General features: G+C 41.7%; 1 protein-coding gene across 5 annotated transcripts in view; it reads left to right on the top strand.

The window, feature by feature from the left end:
• The window catches only part of col12a1b (collagen, type XII, alpha 1b), a 153,423-nt gene that overhangs the window by 104,787 nt on the left and 22,672 nt on the right, over window positions 1-25,964 (top strand). For all 5 annotated transcript variants that reach the window (XM_039782832.1, XM_039782833.1, XM_039782831.1 and 2 more), the window contains 13 exons: window positions 1,967-2,086; window positions 3,939-4,085; window positions 4,265-4,381; window positions 10,029-10,181; window positions 11,103-11,177; window positions 13,361-13,500; window positions 14,904-15,027; window positions 15,307-15,450; window positions 16,255-16,419; window positions 17,250-17,288; window positions 17,450-17,588; window positions 20,190-20,332; window positions 22,413-22,522. In XM_039782832.1, the coding sequence (XP_039638766.1) occupies window positions 1,967-2,086; window positions 3,939-4,085; window positions 4,265-4,381; window positions 10,029-10,181; window positions 11,103-11,177; window positions 13,361-13,500; window positions 14,904-15,027; window positions 15,307-15,450; window positions 16,255-16,419; window positions 17,250-17,288; window positions 17,450-17,588; window positions 20,190-20,332; window positions 22,413-22,522 (1,616 nt within the window). The remainder of the gene's footprint in view (window positions 1-1,966; window positions 2,087-3,938; window positions 4,086-4,264; window positions 4,382-10,028; window positions 10,182-11,102; window positions 11,178-13,360; window positions 13,501-14,903; window positions 15,028-15,306; window positions 15,451-16,254; window positions 16,420-17,249; window positions 17,289-17,449; window positions 17,589-20,189; window positions 20,333-22,412; window positions 22,523-25,964) is intronic.

The following is a 25,964-nucleotide window of genomic DNA, read 5'->3' as shown; positions in this document are numbered from 1 at the left end:
AAAACTTAAAAATGAAAATCTAGTAGTGTAGATGTAGCCTGAGACCCAACACACAATCACTGTGGTTAAGTGCTTAACATAGAAGAAAATAGACTGTGTAGACAGCTTTTTAGAGATTAAAAATAGAAGTTTTTGTTCTGTTTGCAAGAGAAGAACGACTCTTATGCAGACAAGCCTTCACTAGTTTTGCAGTGGCTGATTTAAATAAACAGCAGGTTTGTCAACACATCTGCAGTCTTTGGTCTTTAACAAGCTCCTGGAGAAGGTGATAATGTGTTGAAAGTTACAGATTTCAGCCTTACAGCAGCACAACGAAGGCTCCATACTGTGTACTAACGTTGGCGAGCATACAAGGTTTAACTAGCTTCCAGTCAAACAGAAAAAAATCACCTAGTTGGACCTTAACTGTAAAGAAGTTGTGGCTTCCGTCAATTTCAAGTGACCTAAAGTCCCTGCAAAATAAAAAGTCACAAGATATCGAGAAGAAACATCTTGATCTGCTCCAAAAGACAAAATCCACTTCTCCATCATCAGTCTGTAGCACTGCCAATAGATCACAAACAGACAACTTCCAGTGGAGCTTTGGAGCTATGAGGATGTGATTGTGCAACGCAGAAGTAGAGTTTTTAGCTTTAGTGATGAACAGAGCATGTGGGAGGATTTTGGATAGAACGCAAAGTTTTTAAATCTTGGAGCATTGCCTTATCCTCCCGCTCCGGTACCACTCACACCACTAGTTCGAAGCATGCCCGAGCCCGTCTCTGTTACCGCAGCACAGAACATGCAGATGGACGCCCGCCCTCCCTCTCCATGCCGCCAGTGCCCGTCATCCGGTGTACTTTTTTGCTGGCACATCTCTGGCGTGAAGGGAGGGCGGGCGCCATTCATCTGAGAAATACAACACCGCTTTATTTTCTTTTGTGGAGAGAGAGGTGAGCAAATTTGAGTGGAGCGGGGTGAAATCAGTGTTGAGCGCGGAGTGATATTGAGCGAAGCAGCAGGGAGCGGCTTTGAGCTCCGTGAGCAAGGAGCGGAAATTCTCACCTCTTCACTTCGCTCGCATGCTCTGGTGCGGAACATACATGTCAGAGCACAACTTTCAAACATTCAAGAGGAAAGAATTTCATCCTAAAAGTGTCTCAGAGAAACTCCACTCCAGTCTGCTTTTCAAAATTTTTCTATAAAAATTGAAAGTAATTAGAAGTCAGTCCTCTCAGTCTGTATCTTGCTGCGGTCACAGTCTGCCGCCGGGGTTGAACCTGCGAACGTTGTGTCACGGCTCGCTCTCTCTGATCCGCCTGCTGCTGATGCAACAGCTAAGTTAAACACACCGACAGCTCGCAGCGCTACGGGCCAGCGGTGCTGCAGAGAGGAGCCTGCGCAGTGAAAATAAATACCGTAGACATACATTAGTCAACAGTGCCAACTCGCGTTAGTGTGAGGGGTTCCGACCACTGGGATCTCACACGAGCCAAACTGGGGGAGCAGTAGCATTAGTTACACAAACAGTACAGACTCGAAGAAAGCGTGCCAGGCACTTTCAGGTGTCGGTCCAAGTCAGAACTCAGCGGCCGGCCAGCCGGCTCGCTCAAAGCCTGAGCAAAGACCCAAATATAAACACGTGTATCAAATATAATGAATTCTATTAACAGAGGGACATGAATTAGCAACGATTCAATACTTAGGAGGTAGAAATGTTCATCCGGGAAGGGCTTTAGTGTTCAGTTTTTATGTTTGATTTTTAAAAAGCTAAGAAAATGTGTCTGATTTTAACAAAATGATTAGTTTGACAGTTATTTGAAACTAACCAGATGCCAGTTATTTGTTTTTTGATTAAATATAATGAGCTTTACAAAGTTTTTCACCTATTTGACAGTTTTCTGCTCCTATAGGTCCGAATGACCAAGACTAATTTCTCCTATAGGAGACAATAAAGGCTTATCTTATCTTATCCTCTCTGTCGCAGTCGGCCTGTTGAGTCCCAGGAACCTCCGTGTCTCAGATGAGTGGTACACCAGATTCAGAGTGGCCTGGGACCCGGTGGCTGCTCCGGTCCAGGGATACAAACTCATCTACACTCCTGCAGGTGAGACTATACATCACATCAACACATCCACCCAGTCTATGAACATGTCTCGCTGCTCTCGGCTGGTAAAAGGTTCGGATGAAGGTGAATTTGAGGATTTGAGGCAGTGGTTCCAATCTTTTTGGCTGTTTACCTTTTCAAACGAAGCATACAGCAGATTGTTTCATTTCAACATGTTAGCATGCTGCTAATGCACCCTAACACCTTATTATATGCATTTAACTTGTTGTGCAATACCTTTTTGATTATTTATTATGTTGCTATCTTGTTTCTACCTTCTTATATTGTTCACTATTGCTAAATAAAGTGTCTTATGTATTGGAAGCACAGAGAGGTACAACTCTTCTGTGTTTCACAAGAAAAAAGAAAAGATTAGAGAGAAGTAAGAAAGCTTGGGGCTACTACTTCAAGTAAAATAAAGAGAAAATAAAGCATAAATTAATTCTTTTGAAGCCCTGTCGTCACTGCAGTGAAGTATTTTTTTTACATGACTACAGACATTTAGTAAAACCTGTTTTTGTCACTTTTTTCGTCATTTGTATCACTTTTTCGATACTTTTGAAGCTTTTTTCCAATTGTTTTGTCACTATTTCCAAAGTTTTTGTAGATTTTTTTTCTGCGCTTTTTGACATTTCTTTTTTTCAATGTTGTTTTATCGGATTTATTTTTCATTTTGTTTTTCAAATGCTTTAAAATTGAAAAAATAAATACAAAATTCAATGAAAGTATTGAACTGATCATTTATTTTACTTGTGAAGAGCGTTGTAGGGAACCATCCAAGTTATTTGTTTTTGACAATTTGGTTGAAATAAACCCAAATTTGTGATATAGAAACGTTTTTGAAATGGGTCCAATTTGACCCGAGGACAACAGGAGGGATGAAGCCCTCACTCACCATTGTGAACTGTGTGAACGTGTTGGATGGACTTCTCTGTCAACACGGAGACTTCAACACTGGCATATCTTCATATCCAAGGCTATTTTAGGTCTCCTTCCATTCTACCTTCTGACCTATATCAGTGTAAACAGTATCGGGACTTACAATCTTCGTTCCCAGGATCTTTTCCTTCTGTCTGTTCCAAAGGTTAGAACTGAACTGGGGGAAAAGGCCTTTAAGTTTGCTGCTCCCTCTACATGGAACACGTTACAGACATCCATGAAACTTAATAAGCTGCTCTCATTGGTCACTTTTAAGAGGGTGTTGATTGACTTGGAGGGAGCCACATCTGGCTGCAGATGTTTTGCCTGATGTTTTTAGGATTGTGGTTGACTTTGAGGGATTTGCTGTTTTAGTAGTTTATGTTTTTAGCGTTTCTGTGTATGGTGTGTTTGTATGTACTGTATGAGTGGTTGTACTGCTGCCTGTCTTGGCCAGGACACTCTTGAAAAAGAGATTTTTAATCTCAATGAGTCTCTTCCTAAATAAAGGTAAATAATATATAAATGTCTTCTGGAACTTTCAGCTGAATCACACAGTCTTCATCAGAGGTTTGCATTTTCTCAGTTGCAGATGGATCTGTTGACAAGCGAGCTCAGTAGCTCTTAGGATTTCCTCCATACTTTTCTCCTCTGTGTCGGCTCAAAGTCTGAGGTTAAAGACTGCATGTTACTCAGGAAAATGCTAATAAGTGGACCTTAAATTGCGATTGTTTCACTCAGATTGTGAAAAATGTGTTCTTGAACGGGTCGATGTTGAACTTGGCTTCTGTCCCAAACTGCAAAATGATTCCCATTTAGTTGTGATTGTTCTGAAAACACTCTTCTGACTGTGAGATGAGTGACTGTAATCATTCATGATTCAGTCCTGCACAATCTCATCCCTCTTTCTTATTGAATTTGTTGTTCTTTCCAGGCACAGACCAGACCATAGATTTCTTTGTGGGTGACGTGACCTCATACACTCTGCACAACCTGCTACCTGGAACCACCTACGATCTTGAAGTGGTGGCTCAGTACACCAGCGGCATGAGTGCCCCGCTCCCTGGACAGGGAACAACACGTACGTACAGTAACAAACTCCTTCTACTGATACGTGTTTTTCCTGTAACTTTAACAGAATACAGTCATGTTTTATTTGTTTCCTAATTACAGAACAGCGTTCTATGTATTTTGTTACTCCACAATCCTGTCTCTTCGATACGTTTGATTGGTTGAATTGTGAATTTCTGTCCTCCGCAGTCTACCTGAACGTGACCAACATTGAAACTTTCAACGTCGACCACGACAAGTTCTGCATCAAATGGACTGCTCACCGAGCGGCCACGTCGTACCGCATCAAACTCAACCCTGCCGACCGTAAGTCTCCTCCATTTACACTACCTATCATACACCCTATTGTTTTAGGACCATTTTTAAATGCCTTTTTTACGGCCACAACCAAAGAATTTGGCTCAACCTTGTGACCAGCAACGATTAAAAGCCAGAGGATTTGTTTTTAAGTTAAATTGTTCATTGCCAAACTTGCTACTTGCTTCTTACCATTTAGATTAGTTTTCTGTTGCTTTTTTTCTTTCTTTTCTTTTGAGCATGGTCTGGTAGTCCAGTTTTCGCTGCTGTATTTCTTAGTTTATACACTGTTTTGATAGTTTAGGGGAGAGAATGTGCTACTTCAGTAGTTTTAGTTTTTTTTCTAATAGATTCTTTTTTCACAGTTCCAGCCATTGATTTCCATATGATATTATCAATTAACAGACTCTTTACAGCGGCAAATCCTCACTTTTGATAACTTGTAACCAACAATTATTTATTTTTTTGCATTTTTAAGACTTTTAAGGAGGATTAAAAGATTATCAAAATTGTGGCTGGTTAATTTCTATTTAACGGTGCTTTTATTCCACTTTCAATAAGTTACAGGAGAGAAAGACCTGAACAGCCACAACATATTTTGTTCTCATTAATGAATCTCACAAAGCATTTTCATAATAAACGAGATAAAAGAACGCGTTGCTCCGACCCTACTGATACTACTACCTGCTAGCGCTGCTTTAAGTTCACGTGTGCACCTGATGGCGATGGTGTGGTCCACTTTAACACTCCGATCCTGATCGGAGGTGACTTGTTAGAGGTGATGCATGCAGTATTGTGTGCAATAAGACTCCCAGCAGATGTTTTGAAGGCATATCTCCAGATGAGGTCACCTCTGTGGCCGTGGTTGCTACAGATCCTTCACAGCGTTTAGCCGGCTATGTCGGCTGTTGGGATCGCGTCTAGACTTTTTTTTTTTTTCCTCTTGGAGACTGTTTATCTTTCGGCCTTCTCCTTGTGATTATTACTCGAAGCAGAATGCAAGTTCTGGCGGAGATTGAAAGCGTCCGACCACCAAGCTTTAATTGTGTTTCTGTCTGCAAAGATTACATCCTTTTCAATTACTGAAGGGTCTTTGATTCCCATCTGGTACGTATTCGCACATGTACACGGGTTAGCGGTTAAAGAGAAAGGAAAACCCAAGGAGGGAGCGTCCATATTTAAATATCTATATGGTAGTCATTAGCCATTCGGGCCGCTATGACGGGTTGCCAGAACAAATATGGGTCTGCTAGCGTGAGACAGATGATAGCTGTAACCACTACCAGAGGATCAGAAATCCTCCGCCTGAGAATCCGTCCCAGTGAGAGGCAGCAGACGGTGCTTTTAGGCCATTAAATCACTCAACTGTTTCTTCTCAAGTGGAAATGCAAACTGGTTCTGAGACGGTCGTGAGAAGCGGAAAAACTGTCTTTGGACCAACTGTCAAGGTCTTCTCCGCTCATATTTTCTTCATATTTCAAAAGTATGGAAGCCTATTTCCACCAGTAAGAGAAGAGAATAGGATAAAAACGAAGTCTTGTGATTGAACAAAAAAGATCCTGTAAGTCATTATGAGAAACTTAAAAAATATATATATAATGAGTTGATATCTCAAAATAATGAGTTAAAGGTTCCATGACATGGTGCTCTTTGGATGCTTTTATATAGGCCTTAATGGTCCCCTAATACTGTATCTGAAGTCTCTTTTATATAGACCTTAGTGGTCCCCTAATACTGTATCTGAAGTCTCTTTTATATAGACCTTAGTGGTCCCCTAATACTGTATCTGAAGTCTTTTATATAGGCCTTAGTGGTCCCCTAATACTGTATCTGAAGTCTCTTTTATATAGACCTTAGTGGTCCCCTAATACTGTATCTGAAGTCTCTGTTATATAGGCCTTAGTGGTCCCCTAATACTGTATCTGAAGTCTCTTTTATATAGGCCTTAGTGGTCCCCTAATACTGTATCTGAAGTCTCTTTTATATAGGCCTTAGTGGTCCCCTAATACTGTATCTGAAGTCTCTTTTATATAGGCCTTAGTGGTCCCCTAATACTGTATCTGAAGTCTCTTTTATATAGACCTTAGTGGTCCCCTAATACTGTATCTGAAGTCTCTGTTATATAGGCCTTAGTGGTCCCCTAATACTGTATCTGAAGTCTCTTTTATATAGGCCTTAGTGGTCCCCTAATACTGTATCTGAAGTCTCTTTTATATAGGCCTTAGTGGTCCCCTAATACTGTATCTGAAGTCTCTTTTATATAGGCCTTAGTGGTCCCCTAATACTGTATCTGAAGTCTCTTTTATATAGACCTTAGTGGTCCCCTAATACTGTATCTGAAGTCTCTTTTATATAGACCTTAGTGGTCCCCTAATACTGTATCTGAAGTCTCTTTTATATAGACCTTAGTGGTCCCTTAATACTGTATCTGAAGTCTCTTTCCCGAAATTCAGCCTTGGTGCAGAACTACAGCCACTAGAGCCAGTCCTACAATGAGCTTTCCTTAGGATGTGCCATTTCTGTGTCTGTAGCTATTGAGGAGGAGAGAGGGGGGGGCAAGGTGGAGGGTGGGGGTGTGGCCTTGACCAACTGCCACTTTTCTCATTTGAAAGCCATGATGTCTCTCTCTCATGGGTGGGCCAAATTCTCTGGGCGGGCAAAGCAGAGAAAGGGGAGGTAACCTTGCTCCTTATGACCTCATAACAAGCAGATTCCAAAACGGCTCATCTGAGCTTTCATTTTCTCAAAGGCAGAGCAGGATACCCAGGGCTCAGTTTATACCTATCACCATTTCTAGCCACTGGGGGACCATAGACAGGCTGGGGGAACTCATATTAATGTTAAAAAACCTCATAAAATGAAATTTTCATGCCATGGGACCTTTAATATTTGAAAATCATAATTTAGTCTCTGAAAATAATGACTTAGTATTTGAAAATGAGTTAGTATCTGACATTAATGACTTGGTATCTCAAAATATTGACTTAAAATATCTAAATAATAAGTTACTATTTCAAAATAAATATTTAGTATCTTAAAATAAATGTCACATTATTTTGAGATACTACTCTATCAAAAGATACAAAGTTATCATTTCCAGTTTCTCATAATGATTTACAGGATCTATTTTTTCATCACGTTGGTGGAAATGGGCTTCCATATGAAAAAGCCAAGAAAACTAGTCCGAAGAAGAACAAGATGTGGCTGCCAGTTTTAAAGAATTAAAATCAAATCCAGCTGAAATATTTCAGCGATTATATTTTGTCTACATCACTCTCGAACAAATCTGCGCATGTCTGTTATCTTGATAAATGAGGGCCACTGTTTTGGAGTAGATCTGAGCGAGAGGCATGTGTGTTTTCCCAGAACCATTTATATTAGGTGACTTCGATCAAAACTTGTTGATATTACCGAGCTCATTCTGAAAGTACTGCATCAGTGGAGCTGCTGGATTCTGCCTTTTGACAGAGAATGATGAAATCCTTCTGACTTAAGAGTTGTAACACTGAAAAGCAGCAAACCTCATCCACGGCAGCTGCCTCTGCAATAAACATGCTTTGTTTGTTTGCACTTTCTAGAACGTGCAGTGTAAATAGGAAACCTTATTATCAATGAATCACTGCCCAGACGTGCAGACATGTAAACATTTCAGTGGAAGGGTCAGTTTCTGGGTGTTGTTCATCTCAGATGAAGCGGCATTAACCTTTTATTTTCCTCCGTTAGCAACATAATAGAAAAATACAGCAACACTGACAGAACTACAAACGTGAACGCACGCCCAAAGGCTCAAATATAGTCTTTCTCTTCTCTCATGGTGGCTTGTAACAGACACAACTGTAGTCACAAGTAGTTTTATTTAAACTTTATTCATCAAGCAGTTTTTAAAACAAGAGATAGGAAAATGTTTCGCAGCAAATCCGATAAGATAAATTGAAAATAATGAACAAGAAAAAGCAATTCAGAGCTTCAAACTTAACTATTAACTCTTAACTGTCAGAGGTTTTTATAAGTAACTAAAGATGCCAGATCTGTTTAACAAACCAAATTTTTATAAAAAAAAAAAAAAAAAACTTTAATGGACCACAGAAACGGAAATATGCCGTCAAATAAAAATATTTTTTGGCATTTGCAAAGCTGAAATACAGCCTGAAGTTGCCAACATTATAATCCAGCGGGCCTGTTAGTCTTAAAAGCCAGAAGTGTAAGCACCTGGGGAAGTAATCTTTGAGTCATTGTAATTATCATTAATGCTATCATACCCCTGGAGATGCATATAATGAATAATTATCGGACTGGTTTTCAGCACTTAGATTAATCTTTCATGATGATTCAGAGCTGAAAAATTGTTTAAAACCCACTGGGTGTGCTTTACAAGGCTGGACCTGCGAATGTTCAGCCATCCAGTACAAACTCTGGAGCTTTTCTGCCTCACAGTGTCCTGCCCTCTTTTATTTAGTGGCTACAGTTACTGTACATGCACGTTTCCCTTTGAGTGTCTTCAATATGATCTATGAGTTCCTTGAAAATGTTTTAATGATCAAAAAATGATCCGCTAAGGTGTCCTATGTTTTAGTACACGTTGTACCACTTTAATTTAGTACAAGAATATACTGTTGCTGCAGTAATTAAACAGAGGCGGTGAAACGTCTGTTTATCCCATGGATGTATAAAACCTGAATACAGCGTTTGACAGAGTTGCTCAGTGGTGCATGAAGCCAGAAAAATTCAACTGCCATGTATAAAACGATTGGCGGTGCTTCCGCACTGTGCCACCCATAGAGCAGACGCACTAGAGATTTCCACCGGCCGAGACGACAACTTCCAGGGGGAGCGTGCCTAAGTTCCCACAGCCATATGTTCCCACAGCCCTATGTTCCCACATTTCTAAGATTTTATTTCAAAATAAGGCCCTATCTTCTCACATTTCCTTTCCTAAATTTGTATCAGATTTTATCCCTCTAACCCTAACAAAATGTTGTGGGAGGATAGAGCTTAAATTGAAGAGAAATGTAGGAACACAAGACCTAATTTTGAAAATGTCCTAGAAATGTGGGAACATAGGGCTGTGGGAACATAGGGCCTAATTTTAAGAAACTTCTTAGAAATGTGGGAACATAGGGCCATGGGACCATTGGGCTGTGGGAACATAGGGCTGACCCCCTTCCGGGTTAAGTGCTCAGCTAACTTGAATGGGGAATAAATTATTTAATCGTGCGGCTCTTCTACACTGTCCCGATGTTATCGAACCTAATGGATCAGATTCTAATAGCGAAATGAGTCATTTTGCGGGGATTGTGACGCTCAAAAAAATGTATCCATTGATTCACAGACGTCTCTTCAAATTGGCCTTAAATCCCAGCGCCCTTCTGGGGGCCTGTTTTATCCCGCCAAGATTAGTAACATTGCTTGTTCAAAGATGGTTTCTGGTTTCAAAGGTTGAGATAACAGCCGAACGAAGGACGAGAGTGTGAAGGATCTTTCCAGTGAACTGTCTTTGACTTAATTTAAGGGGGTTATGAAAACAAATCTCCATTTGTTAGTTGTGATATGTAAAATATCAGTGGAATTTAATTCAGAATAATCCAGTTAGTCTGATTTTGATAATATAGAAGATCTGACTGATTGGTGGACTACAAATCTTCCCTTTCTCCTGCAGCCTCTAGCAGAGGACAACATGAGATCACCATCCCCGCCGGTCTGCCTCAGTACTGCTTTGACGGACTGTCTCCTGATGCTCTGTACCACGCCACGGTCTTCGTTCAGACCCCAAACCTGGAGGGTCCGGGAGTCAGCACAAAAGAGAGAACATGTAAGTGTTGCATTTGGATGTACAGTGACTCTTCAGAATGGAGGTTTTTGATCTTCTCTACAGACGTTTCTCAAGGAACCTTAAAAGAAATGTTTGTCGCCAAACACACATCTGCTGTGTTTTCAGTCATCACACTCATTAGGCCTACTTGATCAATTACTTCAATTAAAACTCAATGGGTGAACTGAATGTAGTGTACACAGCTTCTGAAATAACTAGACATTTCCACGTTTTAATATAGAAATGCAAACCCAAATTGCAGATTTATTTTTTTTCTTCATTATCGACCTAGAGCAAAAATAGCTGTTTTTCTTACCAAACGTTAAATGAAAATCAAACTGGACATATTTGAGATCAGAGAAGAATTTATTGCCAAGTATGAAACACTTACAAGAAATTTGCCTTGGTGGTTGGTGCATACCTAAACAAACATTACTGTAAACATTAATATGAACTAAACGATACATACACAAACAAATTTTTACAAAATAGCTGTTTAACATAAGAAAAAAGAGGCTGAATATTTTAGTTCAGATATTATACGACACCTACGGTATAATGGTTTTCAGATGCTGCCAGACTGCAGTGAGATGTTTATGTATAAACCAACAGCCTCCACATCACTGATGGAAGAACACAAAGACAAACCCGTGGAGAGCTTGTCGCCTTAAATTTATATTAAAAAAAACATGAAAAACACGAATGTAGCGCCATGCTCCATCTATCTAACACGCCCGGTCAAAACATGAACTGTAAAGGGTCTGAGATTCAAACACTCTGCGTTATCCAAACACTCGATTTACGTCATCTCACTTCAGCCAAAACAATGACTTCATCACACGACATGTTTACTGTTGTTCTGTATTTATTACAAATATGTCGATGGCAGTTTGTAACGTTTTATTTTTGTCTTTCTCACAGTGGTGAAGCCAACTCCAGTTCCAACGCTCCCACCAGCCCCAACGGCTCCACCCACCATCCCCCCAGGATGGGCAGGTAAGTGTCTAAAGGCACCCAGAATCCTTTGCTGTCAAATAAAAAGCCTTCGGACACAAGTCACCCAGTGGAGATTCACCGGTGGGTAAACACGGATCTCCAGGTACTGCCGGCATTCATCTGCATGTAAGGGAGTACACAGAGCTGGTTGAAAATCTGCAGACTTTCCCTTAAAGTGTTCATATTATGCTCATTTTCAGGTTCATAATTGTATTTAGAGGTTGTACCAGAATAGGTTTACATGGTTTAATTTTCAAAAAACACCATATTTTTGTTGTACTGCACATTGCTGCAGCTCCTCTTTTCACCCTGTGTGTTGAGCTCTCGGTTTTAGCTACAGAGTGAGACATCTCACTTCTGTTCCATCTTTGTTGGGAGTCGCACATGCTCAGTAGCTAGGTAAGGACTACTAGCCAGTCAGAAGCAGAGTATGAGGGCGTGCCCTGACAGTACCTAGGTAAGGACTACTAGCCAGTCAGAAGCAGAGTATGAGGGCGTGCCCTGACAGTACCTAGGTAAGGACTACTAGCCAGTCAGAAGCAGAGTAGTGAGGGAGTGCCCCGACAGTACCTAGGTAAGGACTACTAGCCAGTCAGAAGCAGAGTATGAGGGAGTGCTACGCTAGCAGCTAGGCGAGCATTATAACGTCTGTCTCTGAAGTAAAGGCTGGACTATAACAGAGCTGTTTGGAGCAGTTGGTGAACAGTGTTTTCTGTTGGAGATGGTAAGTCCCTTTGGGGGCGGACTTTGGGCTTTTTCACTTTGTAAACCTATAACATGCACAAAAAAGATATATAACACAATAAAGGAAAGGGAAAAAGCCAAAAAGCATAATATGAGCAACAGATAAGGGAAAGTCTGCCGATTTTCAACCAGCTCTGTACATGCTAGCTAGCTTTGGTTGACAAGGTGCTACCGAACGCTGAACCGAAGACATTTTTAGGCAACCAAAATGTTCCAGTTTTAACATTTTGGCTGCACTGACGATAATTTCCATTGTTGATTATTCTGTTGATTCTTTTCTGGATGAATGGATGAGTTGTTTGGTCTCTAAAATGTCAGAAAATGGTCAAAAATGTGGATCAGTGTTTCTCCAAAGCCCAAGAGGACGTCCTCAAATGTCTTGTTTTGTCCACAACTCAAAAGATATTCTCTTCACTGTCACAGAGGAGAGAAGAAACTATTGTGCACTATTATACTATTTTCACTTTTAACAAGCTGGAATCAGAGAATGTCAACATTTTTCATAACAAATGACTCAAACCGTTTTATCGATTATCAAAATAGGTGACGATTAAACAGTTTACAACTAATCGATTAATCTTTGCATCTCTAAGGAAAATAACCGTTAGTTGCTGTTCTAATTCACGGTTGATAATCAAATTGAAATGGAAACTTTACAGATCTGATTTAGTAAAAGGTTTGCTGCGGTTTGTAAAAGACAGTAAAACATCTTCCCAGGACTCAGTAATGCTGTGCCACTTTCAGAAACAGCAGGTCCAACGGAGCCGCTCTCCCAAAAACCTCTTTGTGTGAAACCTGGATCCTCCCAGGACTGAATGGGTCGAGTCTTTTCATTCAAGCTCAGCTCTGATTGGAAACTCCTCAATGCAACGTGTTTTGGCCCGGGCCACGCTTTGAGCGCCGACTCCTTCTGGATCTGACCGGTTCCAGCGGTGAATTAATAGCCGCCACATGTTCTGTAGGGCACATGAAGGGGAACACGCCCGTTAAAAGGAAGATAGACCTGTCATCCGTTTGTGTCTTGTACTGTGTGGAAGTTGTTTTACATATTTAAGATTACAAAGTGTGCTGCATCACATAAGGCAAAAATTATTCAAAGCTTTTTGTCCAATTCGTTTTCGTCTGAGAGGAACCCATTAACGAGAGCTCACTTTCAACCCTTCTGGTAACCAAATGTTGCTTAATGTTGAGTTTTGCCAGTGTTTTTTTGTTGTTTTTAAATCGGTGAAGCCCATAATTACTCTCACGTCATTTTTCTCAATCGTTTTGTTCTGCTGAACGCTTTCAGCTGACTTTTTTTTTTTTAACGCGCTCCAGCTCACAAACAGTAATGATGGCGTGTGACGATGCCATATTCTCTGCTGGCGTTTGCGATGCTGCCCTGCGGTCTGGCCGGCGGACTTCTAAAGCTCCACGTTGACTTGTTTTTCTTGCCTCAGTCTGCAGAGGTGCCAAGGCAGATGTGGTGTTCCTCATCGACGGCTCCTGGAGTATCGGCGAGGAGAGCTTCAACAAAGTCGTACACTTTGTCTCCGGCATGGTCGCTGCCTTCGATGTCATCGGACCCTCAGGAATGCAGGTTGGTATTCATCCAATAGCAAGACACGGTTGCTCTCTGACATCAGTACAATATACAAATGGGGGGATGGGTGGAAAAAAAGATTAAATCATAAAGTTTACTTATAAACGCAAAACAAGCAATGGCAAAAGAGAGTTGAATAAGGGGGAAACCAAAGTTATTCTAAGGTTAATTAAAGGTTTTTCAACTGAGTCCTGCAGCTATGTGATAGAGTAGATGACTTTATATTTTTAAACTGTTCCAGAGAGAGTGACTTGTATATTTAATGGTATATTAATACCAAAATTTGCAGGTTAAATGTAAGTCCTTACATACAGCAAAATATGAATCAATCTCCAAAGGGGAAACTCGTGTTTTGCAGCAGCACAAAACAGAAAAAAGTACAGAGAAATAGAGAAGTAAAACATTTTTTAAATACAAAAATAATAAAAGCAAGAATAAGAAATAAATTAACAAGTAAGTACAAAGGTCTGAGAGTTGATTCAAACGTTTTGAAAAACATAAGACAGGGAGACATGATAAAAATATAAACAGAGACAGATGTCTGATTGACATCCAAACGTTTTCATTTACGTTTGACAGATATTTTCAGTGTGAAAACTTGGTACACGTACATACATACATTGTGTTTATATATTAAGTCTATAAGTAGTTTTTTTCCTTCTCGTGTGTTGTCGACAGTCTTTCTGACAGATAAATCCCTCTGCATCTTTAAAAAAACATAAAAAAACAAACAAAGTTGTTCAAAAATACTTCCAGCTGTTTCAAGCTGTTTTTTTCTCTCCAAAATCTCTAAAGACGTCCATCTGGATAAAGAAATATTTTGTTTGCTGCAAAATATTTTTAACCCATTTCCCAAGTTGCGACTCTGTTCCCTAACCCAGAAAAGATCCTAGCTGGAAGAGGTTTGATTTATACCATGCCATGAAACAATTTAAAAAGCTTTCTTATCGGGTATATTTATCGATATTAATATAATTCTCCAGTATATTATATTTTCAGCAGTGACACTTGCGGAAAATCAAACTGAACTTAACCTGATTGTATTTTTCTTGCATTACACAACCATGTTCTTGTAATTGAACTGGTAGAGTAGTCATTTGTGTGTTTTACTTTAAGAATCAAGGCTCTAACGTTAGAGGTTGTGATATGCTTTATTTGATGGTCAAACTGTAATTGGGGGCTCTGTGTGTGTGTGTGTGTGTGTGTGTGTGTGTGTGTGTGTGTGTGTGTGTGTGTGTGTGTGTGTGTGTGTGTGTGTGTGTGTGTGTGTGTGTGTGTGTGTGTGTGTGTGTGTGTGTGTGTGTGTGTGTGTGTGTGTGTGTGTGTGTGTGTGTGTGTGTGTATCTCCCTGTACGGTAGCTGATTTCCTGCTAACCTCAGTGACGTGACTTTCCAAACAGGTGTCGTTCGTGCAGTACAGCGACGGAGCCAAGACCGAGTTCAGGCTCAACGCTTATCAGGACAAAGGGGTCGCCATGTCTGCACTTAAACTCATCCCTTACAGAGGAGGAAACACCAAGACAGGTTGGATCACAGACACACAGACACACAGACACACAGACAGACAGACAGACAGACAGACAGACAGACAGACCCTCAGTCACAAAGACAGACAGACAGACAGACGGACAGACAGTCGGAGAAACAGTCAGTCAGTCAGTCAGTCAGTCAGACAGACAGACAGACAAACAGACAGACCATCAGTCACAAAGACAGACAGTTGGACAGACAGTCAGTCAGTCAGAGAGACAGTAAGTCAGACAGACAGTTTTTTTTTTCTGACAGTTTTCTTCTGTTGAGCAGGAGCGGCGCTGAAACACACCTACGAGAAGGCCTTTTCGATCGAAAATGGAATGAGGAGAAACGTTCCCAAAGTGGTGGTAACGATCACTGACGGACGCTCTCAGGACGAGGTGAAGAAGAACGCTGCCAAGCTGCAGCACGCAGGTAACGGCCTACAAGGATCAGGGTTATTATAGGAAACCAAAACTAAAAAACTGAAACTATATAAAAACTAAAACCTTCCAAGAAAAACTAAACTGAAACTAAATTGTGAGCTTAAAAAACTACTAAAGATAAAATACAAATGAACGCAAATCATTTCAGTTTTTTTAGCCATAATATTTCACTACTGAAAAACAGGAGACACCACGAATTGATTAAACAGATTGAACCACAGAAATTGAAAAAACTAAATAAATAAAAAACTAAATCTTTCTGAAAACCTGAAACTAAACTAAAACTAGACTAGAATGAATTCAAAGTCCAAACTTGAAGAAAATGTAAAAAAAAAAACTCTTGGAATATTCAGTTATTACCTTATGATCTAATGATCCACAGTTTATCACAAGAATATACAACAGTATCTCAGTCAACATGGGACATAAATCTAATTTCTACCAGCTTCTTTATGACTGCCTAATCTATATTCCCATGACCACTGAAGTTCTGTCAGTGCAATGTGAACTTTTAGCATCCACGGCCCCGTTTCAACTATTTGTTGGACAGTACATTCTGTTAACACACTGAAGAGAAACAGCTTGTACCAATCTGAATGCCATATTACTGAAATTACTGGTTCAGATGTGTGTGGATAGTTTCCCCTTTTTTCCGCTCTGGGATAATTTCACAGAATTAGGTGCAACTGGAGGCAGTAAAAACCGAAGCAGTAAACTAATAGATTACCTCTTAACGTGCCAACCAATCTGGTATTAATGACATTCTGAGTGTATTTCTACGTGCCGTCTTCAGGTTACAGTGTTTTCGCCATCGGTGTTGCCGATGTGGACTTCGTGGAGCTGCAGGGGATCGGCAGCAAACCCAGCGACAGACACGTCTTTGTGGTGGACGACTTTGACGCTTTCGACACCATCAAAGAAAACCTGATCAACTTCATTTGTGAGACCGCCACATCATGTGAGTTAGCACCATTATCTACTGCAACAAAATAAACGTCCTGCTCTGAGATAGAGATATATATATATATAAAAAAAAAGAGCCAGTTATGGAAACATTATTTAAGACCTTTTACTCATGTAGAAGTAGCAACACTTCATGGCAAAAGAATTTATACGTTCCATATATAAAAGAATCTGCTTTCGTTATTTTCTACACTCCGGATTTTCGCCTATGTTTTCCTTTTCTAGCGGATGTTGGATTAATATTCCTGCTGCATTAATGTGTATGTTGTATTTTCCTGCTGTAGATGTTTAAGGTTGTGCTCGTTTTAACACCTTGATATACTGTTGGGTAGTTTAATCTACAGCGATGCATCATCATATGTCCTGTGAGAACCTTGTGTCTCTAAAAAGTTTTACAACTTTTCATGGTGTCAGAAAAACAGCCTTGTATTTTTAGTTTTCTTTTTTTTTTTTTACGTTTTTGTCGACTTTGACACTTTTGTCACTTTTATTCGGACATTTTTGTTGTTTTATTCCCACGTTTTTGAAGCTTTTTTCTGAGATTTTTCTCACCTCTTTTCAACGTTCTTTTATCAAAACATCCAAATTCAATGAAAGTAGTGAACTGATCATTTATTTGACTTGTGAAGGGCGTTGTATTGAACCATCCACGTCACTTTTTTTTTTTTGACAATTTGGTTAAAAGAAACCCAAAATTTCTGATATAGAAAGTTTTTGAAAAAGGGTCAAATTTGACCTGAGGACAACAGGAGGGTTAGGGTGCTTTTCAGTGTTCACAGCTGCTGAATTTGTGGTCTTTTTTTTTTTTCCTTTCTTGTTCCACAGCGTGTCCCCTGATTTTCCTGAATGGATTTACTTCACCTGGTAAGTGCTAACACTGACGTAGGAAGCTATTTTGGAAAAACAAAATCATCACTTACCAAACAGAAATCAGAGATCCTCTTGTCCTTTAAAATGTGTCTGGAATTCAGATGTGCATGCGAGGTCTCATTTAAAGGCAACGCTCCTGATCTGCTGTGTTTCAGGCTTCCGGATGCTCGAGGCGTTCAACCTGACAGAGAAGACCTACGGCTACGTTAAAGGTGTCTCCATGGAGCCGGGCTCCTTCAACAGCTACACAGCATACCGACTCCACAAAAACGCATTCCTGACTCAGCCCACGAGGTGAGTCTCACATGACATAACTTTAGTTTTGTCTGAAGTTTGGTTGACCAATCTCATTTCTCTGTGGACCACCTGCTTTGGATTGTAGATTTGAGACTGAAGTATGTCCAAGGCAACTTAAAGCTGCTCTGGGGCCTGAGATTACACCTCAGCGAATCTAAGAACCGCTGGTAGCAGTTGTGTTTATTACACACATCTGAATGTGTTTATAGTTTACTTGTCATACAATCATTTTCTTGTCATTTGGCCATTCTGCATCTTGTCTACTTTGTGGTTTGAGAGGGTTAACTTCTCCTGCTCCAGATTTCTCCCCGTGGTCAGAAAGAACAGGGGAGACACTTTGGTTCTCTCACTAGGACTCTAGAGTCACTACTTGCTCTGAAGATAATCACCATCACTCTCTCACTTGTTCTCCCACACACACACACACACGCCGGCCCTGCTATTCTCTTAAAGAGATCGACCCACACACACACCAACGCACAAGTACAAACTTCAGTCCACGTACGTAGGCTACGGCGAAAGCTCTGTGTGGACCCTCCGCACGACCATAAATAACGCTTAAGCTTCTTTTCCGCTAACTTTCTGTTCTCACAGAAATCTCTTTTATCCATGTTTTTATTATGATTCGAAGGGGTTCTGCCCAAATCTAAGATGAATAGGTATCTACAGCTGTACTGGATAATAAAAATAAGCAAAAATAATACAATTGCTTTGTTAGCATTCACCAACTCTGACTCCTAAATGTGTCCTATTAAAAGCATATCAAACTGGAGAACATAGGAAGCTCCCGTAAAACGTTTTATCGGATTTAAATTGATGAGATGTTCAAATTTATGTTGCCCAGTATAGAGGAAGATGCCGATTTATCTTAAAAACCTTAAACCTAAATATTATTTTCATGTAGCGTTTAAGAAAGAAACACATTGGGCCCTATTTTAACCATCTAAGCGCACAGCGTGAAGCGCCTGGCGCAGGTGTGTTTAGGGCGTGTCCAAATCCACTTTTGCTAGTTTGACGGCGGAAAAAAGGCTCCGTGCGCTGGGCGCCTGGTCCTAAAGGGTTGGACTTAGTGTCTTCATTAATCAGAGGTGTGTTTTGGGCGTAACATGCAATCAACCAATCAGAGATCATCTCCCATTCCCTTTAAAAGACAGGCGCGTTTGGACCTTATAATAATTATAATGGACCTTATAATGGAGGATTTGCACCGTAATATTTTTATTTGTAATCTTCTGCATGTGTGTGTGCTGCTGTGTGTCCCTGTGTGTGTAACAAGCATAGTGTGCGTGCTGTGCACGAGCCTAGGAGCATTTTACTAACGCTCTGCTAAAATAACAATGAAATGCTGCGTTATTGACTTTAGACCAGGTTTTTGGCGCGATCACTTCCCGCTGCCTCAGGATAGCAATACACCCAGAATGCACCTGAACACACCTCCCTGTAAGACCAGCATGCCCATGGGCGCACAGATAGGCGCAGGTGCATTTGCTATTTAAACGACGCGGGCGCTGGACAGGAAATTGACAACCGCGTCGGTCTTAAACTAGCAAAGAGACCTGCGTCAGGATACTGTAAGTAGGATGTTAGTGGAACAGTGGCTAGCTTGGAAATGGGTAACTTGGACAACTCAGCTGTGCTAGCAATCTAACAAATATTACAAAGTACGACTAGTGTGCATTGTTTCAGTCCCTCCCCTTGTGTAATAACTCAACCGATAAAGTTGGAAGGTGCCATTTTAATGATTGACTGATTCTTTTTTTGTTTGTTGTTAATTGCTTTTATTTTCTACCATTTTCTTGTTGAAGCATGACTCGAAGATGCATGAGAATCACACGCTGCCCAGCTGTGTTCGGACAGTTTGAGTTCATTCTCTTTACAAACTGGGTCAGTGGATTTATGACGCTCTGTGAGGTCATGCAGCACTGACGCAGCGCAGCACCTGTCTGTCTGTCTGTCTCTCTCTCTCTGTCTGTCTGTCTGTCTGTCTGTGTCTCTCTCTCTGTCTGTCTGTCTGTCTGTCTGTCTGTCTGTCTGTGTGTCTCTCTCTCTCTCTGAAGCCTCCATCAGGCCACTGAGTGCAAACCCAACCGCAAACACGACTGTGAATGCTGGCCGCCCGCCACTCAACACAGTATTCAGAACATTGCATGCAACACCAAAGAGGTGGAAAACAGCTTGAGAGATGACAGTTTACCAAGTTTGACTTTCCAAAATGTGTAGTGACATCAGAGGGACAAATGAGAAACATCCTGCTCTGATATATATTTAAGTGCTTTTACTCATGTAGAAGTAGCAACACTTCATTGCAAGAGAATTTTATACGTTCCATATACAAAAGCATCTGCTTTCGTTATTTTCTACACTCTGGATTTTCGCCTGTGTTTTCCTTTTCTATCGGATGTTTCTGGTATTAAAAAGGTCTTAAAAAGTCCGAAATTTAACTTTGAGAATCCTGGGGGTACCCTGTAACATCATAAAGGCCTTTGTCGGCTTATGTGTGCCTTATTTGTACAATTAAAATCATTTTCCTGCTACATCATCTTTTTTGAACTTTGGTACCCTGTGACATGTCGTCTCTCTGTGTCTTTCCCTGAACAGAGATGTCCACCCTGACGGTCTTCCCCACGCCTACACCATCATCCTGATGCTCCGCCTCCTGCCCGACTCGCCCACCGAGGCCTTCGACATCTGGCAGGTGTCTAACAAAGATCACAAGCCAGAGACCGGCGTCACCATCGACCGTAAATATCATCCTCTATTCTTATCTAGCGCTGTGTGTGTGTGTGTGTAATAGGTACTGGCATGGAAATGTGTGATGTGTGGATGCTGAGCAGCTGTGCCTCATTGTGTGTTCACGAAAAGAGTTGAGTGGGGTGTAATGAGCCGGCTGTGGCCCTTCGGCTGCTTCGGTCGACTCCTCCCACAAGAATCTTGTGTCTTCGGTCGGGCTCAGCTGGCTCTCGTAAAGACTCGGTTTCAGTCTGTCAGCAGGAATTTCTGCTGGGCTTCAATGGAACTCCTCCAGAGACGATTGTTCTGGTTCTTGAGTAACACAACTTGGACGACACCCGAGGTTCAGATACTAGTCCAGAGGGAGAAACAATCTGGATTATTAAAGGAATAGTTTGACATTTTGGGAATTATGCGTATTTGCTTGCTGGCAGAGACTTAGATGACAGTGCCAAAGGTAACCGTTTCCTGCTGTTTTCTGACTTTGTGCTAAGCTAAGCTAACCATCAGGAGAGTGGCATCAAACTTCTTCATCGTACTTTACGCCAGAAAGCGAATTTCCCAGACTGTCAAACTTTTACTTTAAAGCTGTGAACTATTGCTGAGCGGTATTTCAGTGCATTTAATGGTGTCCCACTGTAATGTAATACTCTTCACTCACGTAAAACAGCTTTTAAAAGGGTCACTTCCCCATTTACTCATCATAAGGAGAGCTGTTTGGCCTGTGGGAGTAGCTGTATAATGTCTTCTGTGAATCTGGAGGAGCTTTGAGAAAATAACCCTGATGATAACACTGAGCTGTCTCCAGGGTTATCTAAGGCCGGCTACACACTGGCTGCGTGGTGTGTCTGTTTTTATTTCGGCTTCCATGGTAACAGGTCAGAGCTTGCACACTGCTTGCGCGACACGCACGTGTCAGGCGCGACTCGAGCCGCGCTGAAAACGCGCGTGTGCTAGAAATAGAACCGACGCCTATTTTTAACGAGACACGCAAGCGTGATGTGTATATGTCATTTTGACACAAATACATATTAAGAAATTACATTTTGTTGTTTGAAAGTCTCTAGGTTTTGACATAAATGCAGATATAAATGTAATAAAAAAAAAAATTCATTTTCGAATATTGCAGTTGTCTTTGCAGTAATCAGATCAGTATATATTTATGTTTAACATGAAGTACTCTACTGCTTGAGTGCAGTAAATCAATGGGAAAACATCCATGTGTACAGACAAGGCTAGCAGCAGCAGCAGCAGCAGCAGCGCCGCGTCAGACACCTTTCTGGTGTGCAAAGGCATAGACAACGCCACACAGCCGCCACGCAGCCAGCGTGTAGCCGGCCTAAGCTTTGGTTTGAAGACTACTAAAGAGACAGATAGGAAAGGCAGGGGAGAGAGGGGATGACATGCAGCACAGGGCCCTGAGCCGAACATGAACCCTGGCCGCCCGGTAAGGACTTTACTCACTCTACCCGGTGACTGACCAGAGACTACACATTTTCTAAGTTTGTCTGCAGAGCTTGAAAGATGTGACCATTTACCGGGCAGCAAGGGTCTAACGAAAGATGCTGTCAAATTGCATTATGGAAAGTGTAGGATCCAGTGTTTTTGGAGCTTGATTCATACAAGTGACTAAAAGTTAGATTATCTCCACTTCTTCAGTTTCGACCATTCTTTTTACAATCCGTCTCTTGCAAGTCCCTCGACTTAATTTAAGTAACAAAATAAGATCACATCATCGTAGTGCTAAGCTGGATCCTGCAGGAGTACGTGCAGATTTATCTAGTATGTAAATGTTTCTGATTGGTCTGAGGCGTAAAAAGCAGGATATCTGATTCCCAAACCATAAAACTAGGACTAGGCCTTAGTAACAGTGTGTGGAACGTGTGCTTGCTCTTCATTTATTTTACGGCCTGATATACATATACACACACATATATATATCAGACTGTATCAGATCTGTATTTTCAGCAGCCTGTTTGCAGAATAATCTGCATAATGTTTCTGTTAATAAGTAAAAAAACTAACTTTACAGTCTTAGCTGAAGGTGTTGACCTCAGTGTGTAACATGTCTGTCCCCGTCTCTCTGCTCAGCCTCCAGCCAGACGCTGTCCTTCTACAACAAAGACACGCGCGGTGAGATCCAGAGAGTCACCTTCAACAACGATCAAGTGAAGAGGATGTTCCACGGAAGCTTCCACAAGGTAAAACCCAGCAGAGCGTCGAGGCCACACACTGGAGCTGCATGTGGTTAATCTGTGCTGGATTAACGCCGAAAGATTATGGGACACTCGAGGCCGAACTGACAAACCTGCTGTATCAGATAGAAACCCTTCATCGTGCAGAAAAGATTCCTGGAAAGCAGTTTGTGTGGGTATTTTGGGTTTCAATCATATGTAAGTGTTACTGAGCGACACAGAAAGTCAAACGTGTCTTTGATGGTTGAACTATATATCGTTCTTTAGTTTGAGGCATGACCGCGGCGTGACACATCAATTGAATACCTCTGCTTTTCTTCTCGCGGGACGTCCCGGGGTCATACAGAGCCTGCGGATGCCTGAGATTCCAAACGTGTTGTATATTACAGGCAGAGCACCTCACGTGCAACTACAGACGTGTTCCTTAAGAGTTATGCAGCCTCAGACATACAGATGGTCCCCTGCAGGTTGTAAACTCCAGGGTCCACGCGAAGGTCGAGCGCCACAAAATGAGACCGCCGTCCGCATCTTCTGGAAGTTATAATAATTGATCAGCAGACAGTCGGACTCTTGTTGAATTGGTCTTATTGTTTTTTTTATTATATCCAGCCGAAGGTGGAGCGACGGACAATGATGAATTTCATTTCCACTTGAATTGGAGCGTTCATCACAGAAACTCTAAAAGTTAAGAGTTTAAAGATTGGTTTGGTGTGGAGGACTTGTTGATTCGGACATAAATTCCTTTGGAGACGGGGGAGTCACCATATTTTTAAGGTTTAAGTTGTCAAAAAGATGAACGTTTTTTAGGATGTCTGTCGTTGGTTTTTGAGCAATGTCTTCATTTAACTCTCTTTTTTTCGGGCAGCATGATTTTATGTTACTGTCCAACACAGAGCCAACACACAAACTGTGGTCAGCGCACCAGCAATAAAAAACTTTTCTCTGAAAGTCCTTTTCTTTGGCCTGATGGGAATCCGAGAGATTCTGCAGTGAAGCTTCAAGGACAGTTTCCAATCAGAGGAAACGTGTTCTACAGTCGGTGTAGTGACGATCAGAGCTGTGGCGCCGATAGCGACGCGCATTTACACTCTTGGCGTACTGCTGCGGGGAAGCAGTGTGCAACAAAATCACACAAGTTTCACAAGGATCCATAAGCTCCTCTGAGAGAGGGAGAGCGCTAAATAATGCACTGCAGTCCCTGCTGGGAAGCTCGCCTGGAAAATATTGGGTCACTGCTATTGCTATTAAACAATTACATCAGAACGGCTGAGGAGCGCCAGCAGGAAGGCGGTGCTTCTCCGCCATCCGTCTCTCTGCTCTCGGCTCAGGAGGGGTTTTGGAGGGCAGGCCTCTGGTAGCCCACCACAAGGGAGTTCTTGCTGCTCTGAGGTTTGGTTTGACCTCCCAGCATGCCTCTGCACGCTGCAACTGCTGGGGCAGTCAGTGTGAGCAGGAAGTCTGTCTCTCATTGGACAGTTTTTCATGTCAGTCAGTGACGTCTGTGATTTAGATATCACCTGCTCGACTGTGGCGACAGCTGCTCCTCTGGGCAGGTTTAGCCATGATTTGTTTTTGACGCAGAAGGTATTTTTCTTCGTCGTCTTCTTATGCAATCTCTTTCTGCCCTCGGGCAGGAAAAATGAAAGCTAGAGTGGAATGGGAAAAAAAAGTACTTTTGAGTTTTAACACAAGATTACAAATCTCAGCTCCAAATTAAAAGAGGCTTTTTCAGAAGGGATGTTTCTGGAGAAACTTGCGGACACGTTTGTTTCAGTCGTGATGACATTCTCGGGATCTGCAGAGAGAAAGTGATCCCTGAGGGTGAAATACGTCCTTTACCTGCCCTCATTCCTCCCTCCTTCCCTCCACAGAGAGGTCAGAGTGGGCCATACACCTGGTAACTGTCTACAGATCAGTGTCAGCCTTTAAGGACACTGCTGCAGGGGAGGACACGTGTACGTCATGAAGGCTGCAACCTTTGATTGCTTTCCCTCCGAAACCCCCAGGCGATAATAAAACTGGACTGAAGAATCGTTTTGTCAACTTAAAGATTTAAAAGCCTGTCAGGGGCGGTGGGGCTGGAGAACCTTCGCAGCTGACTGGGACATTTTGAACTTGCTGTCAGCGCGTTGCAGAATCAAACATGATTTAGAAAGTCTGCTTCAGCCGGATGTTTGGGGTCTGTCGTTGAGCCAGATTCATTGAGAGATGTCAGGGTCCACCACATCACCACGTCTGACTCGGCTAATCCTCCTTCCCCTCGCGACATTTTACCAACCAGCTAACTCGGCACAGTATGGATCAGTGAAATCCTCCTGCAGATGTGTTTGAGATCTGTTGTGGATACCTGAAGGGTTTCTGAGCATCTCTTTGGTCCAATGGGACAAAACAAAGATTAAAGTAAAGATCCTCCTTGTGAACTCTGTGTAAACTGTGAATGATCTGCGCCAACTGCAGAGAAACGGATTAACAGTCCTGCCAGTGACTTTCGATAGAGACTCAGAGAGCAGCAACAAAAAAAAAAAAGTTAGAATGTGAATATGCTTTGAGTGATGGGGACATCTGCGAGATGTTTGATCCAGAGGGCGAATTGGAGCTCAAAGTTTCAAAACAAAGTAATGAGATCATTTAGATTATAAGATTTTTAAAGTCTTAAAATTGTATCAGCAACCGGTCAAAAAAAAAATGAGAGGAGAGACTTGGATTTGGGTCAGGCTTAAAAGAGCTTGATCAGGACATCGCTAGTGCCAAGTCGGCGAGCGAGAGAGATGGGCAAATAATGCTCTTTCACTTCCCCGGTCCAGAGATTTGAAACAGTGACTCGGGCAGAGGAAAACTGAAGCCAGAGAGCTTCAGGACGACTGCAGCTAAATTTGTCCTACTGACCCGAGGTTCCATCTGCAGCGTGTACTACCTCAGCAGTGTCGATGGCCACTTTCATCTTTACTTGTATAAACATCCTCCTATTGCAGCCTGTAACTCAAACAGTGCTTCCAGACATCAACATTAGTGCTTAAACATTCCTTTTTGAAGGATGGTAGAAGCAACAAGTGGTAGTCACAGTAACACAAGAGAAAATAATGGACGGACTATTTTTTAACATACAAAACATACAACTTGCAACATGAACGTTAAGTTTTTCAAACGCCGCCACCCTAGCCATCTCACGAGCCCACTTTTAAATTGACGGCACCCCTTCATTCTTCCATCCTCTTAAAAGAATCTGTCTGGCTATCATTGAACTAGTCTGAAGCCAGCTTCTTATGTGCTTATCCATCCCGCGTAGGATTGATCCTTCTCCCAGAACAAATAATCTTGGGCTGAATGGAACCTGGGTCCCTGCAATCCGACATAGGTTTTTCATGTACCCCAGTCCAATATTCCTGGATCTTATCACAGGACCGTAGGACATGAACTAATTGGTCGTCCTCGGTCTTACTTGTGTCTT

The sequence above is a fragment of the Perca fluviatilis genome, chromosome 18, assembly GCF_010015445.1.
Source record: "Perca fluviatilis chromosome 18, GENO_Pfluv_1.0, whole genome shotgun sequence".
Taxonomy (NCBI): Eukaryota; Metazoa; Chordata; class Actinopteri; order Perciformes; family Percidae; genus Perca; species Perca fluviatilis.
The sequence above is the reverse complement of the archived record's forward strand: the minus strand, read 5'-3'. Positions and strand labels throughout refer to the sequence as shown.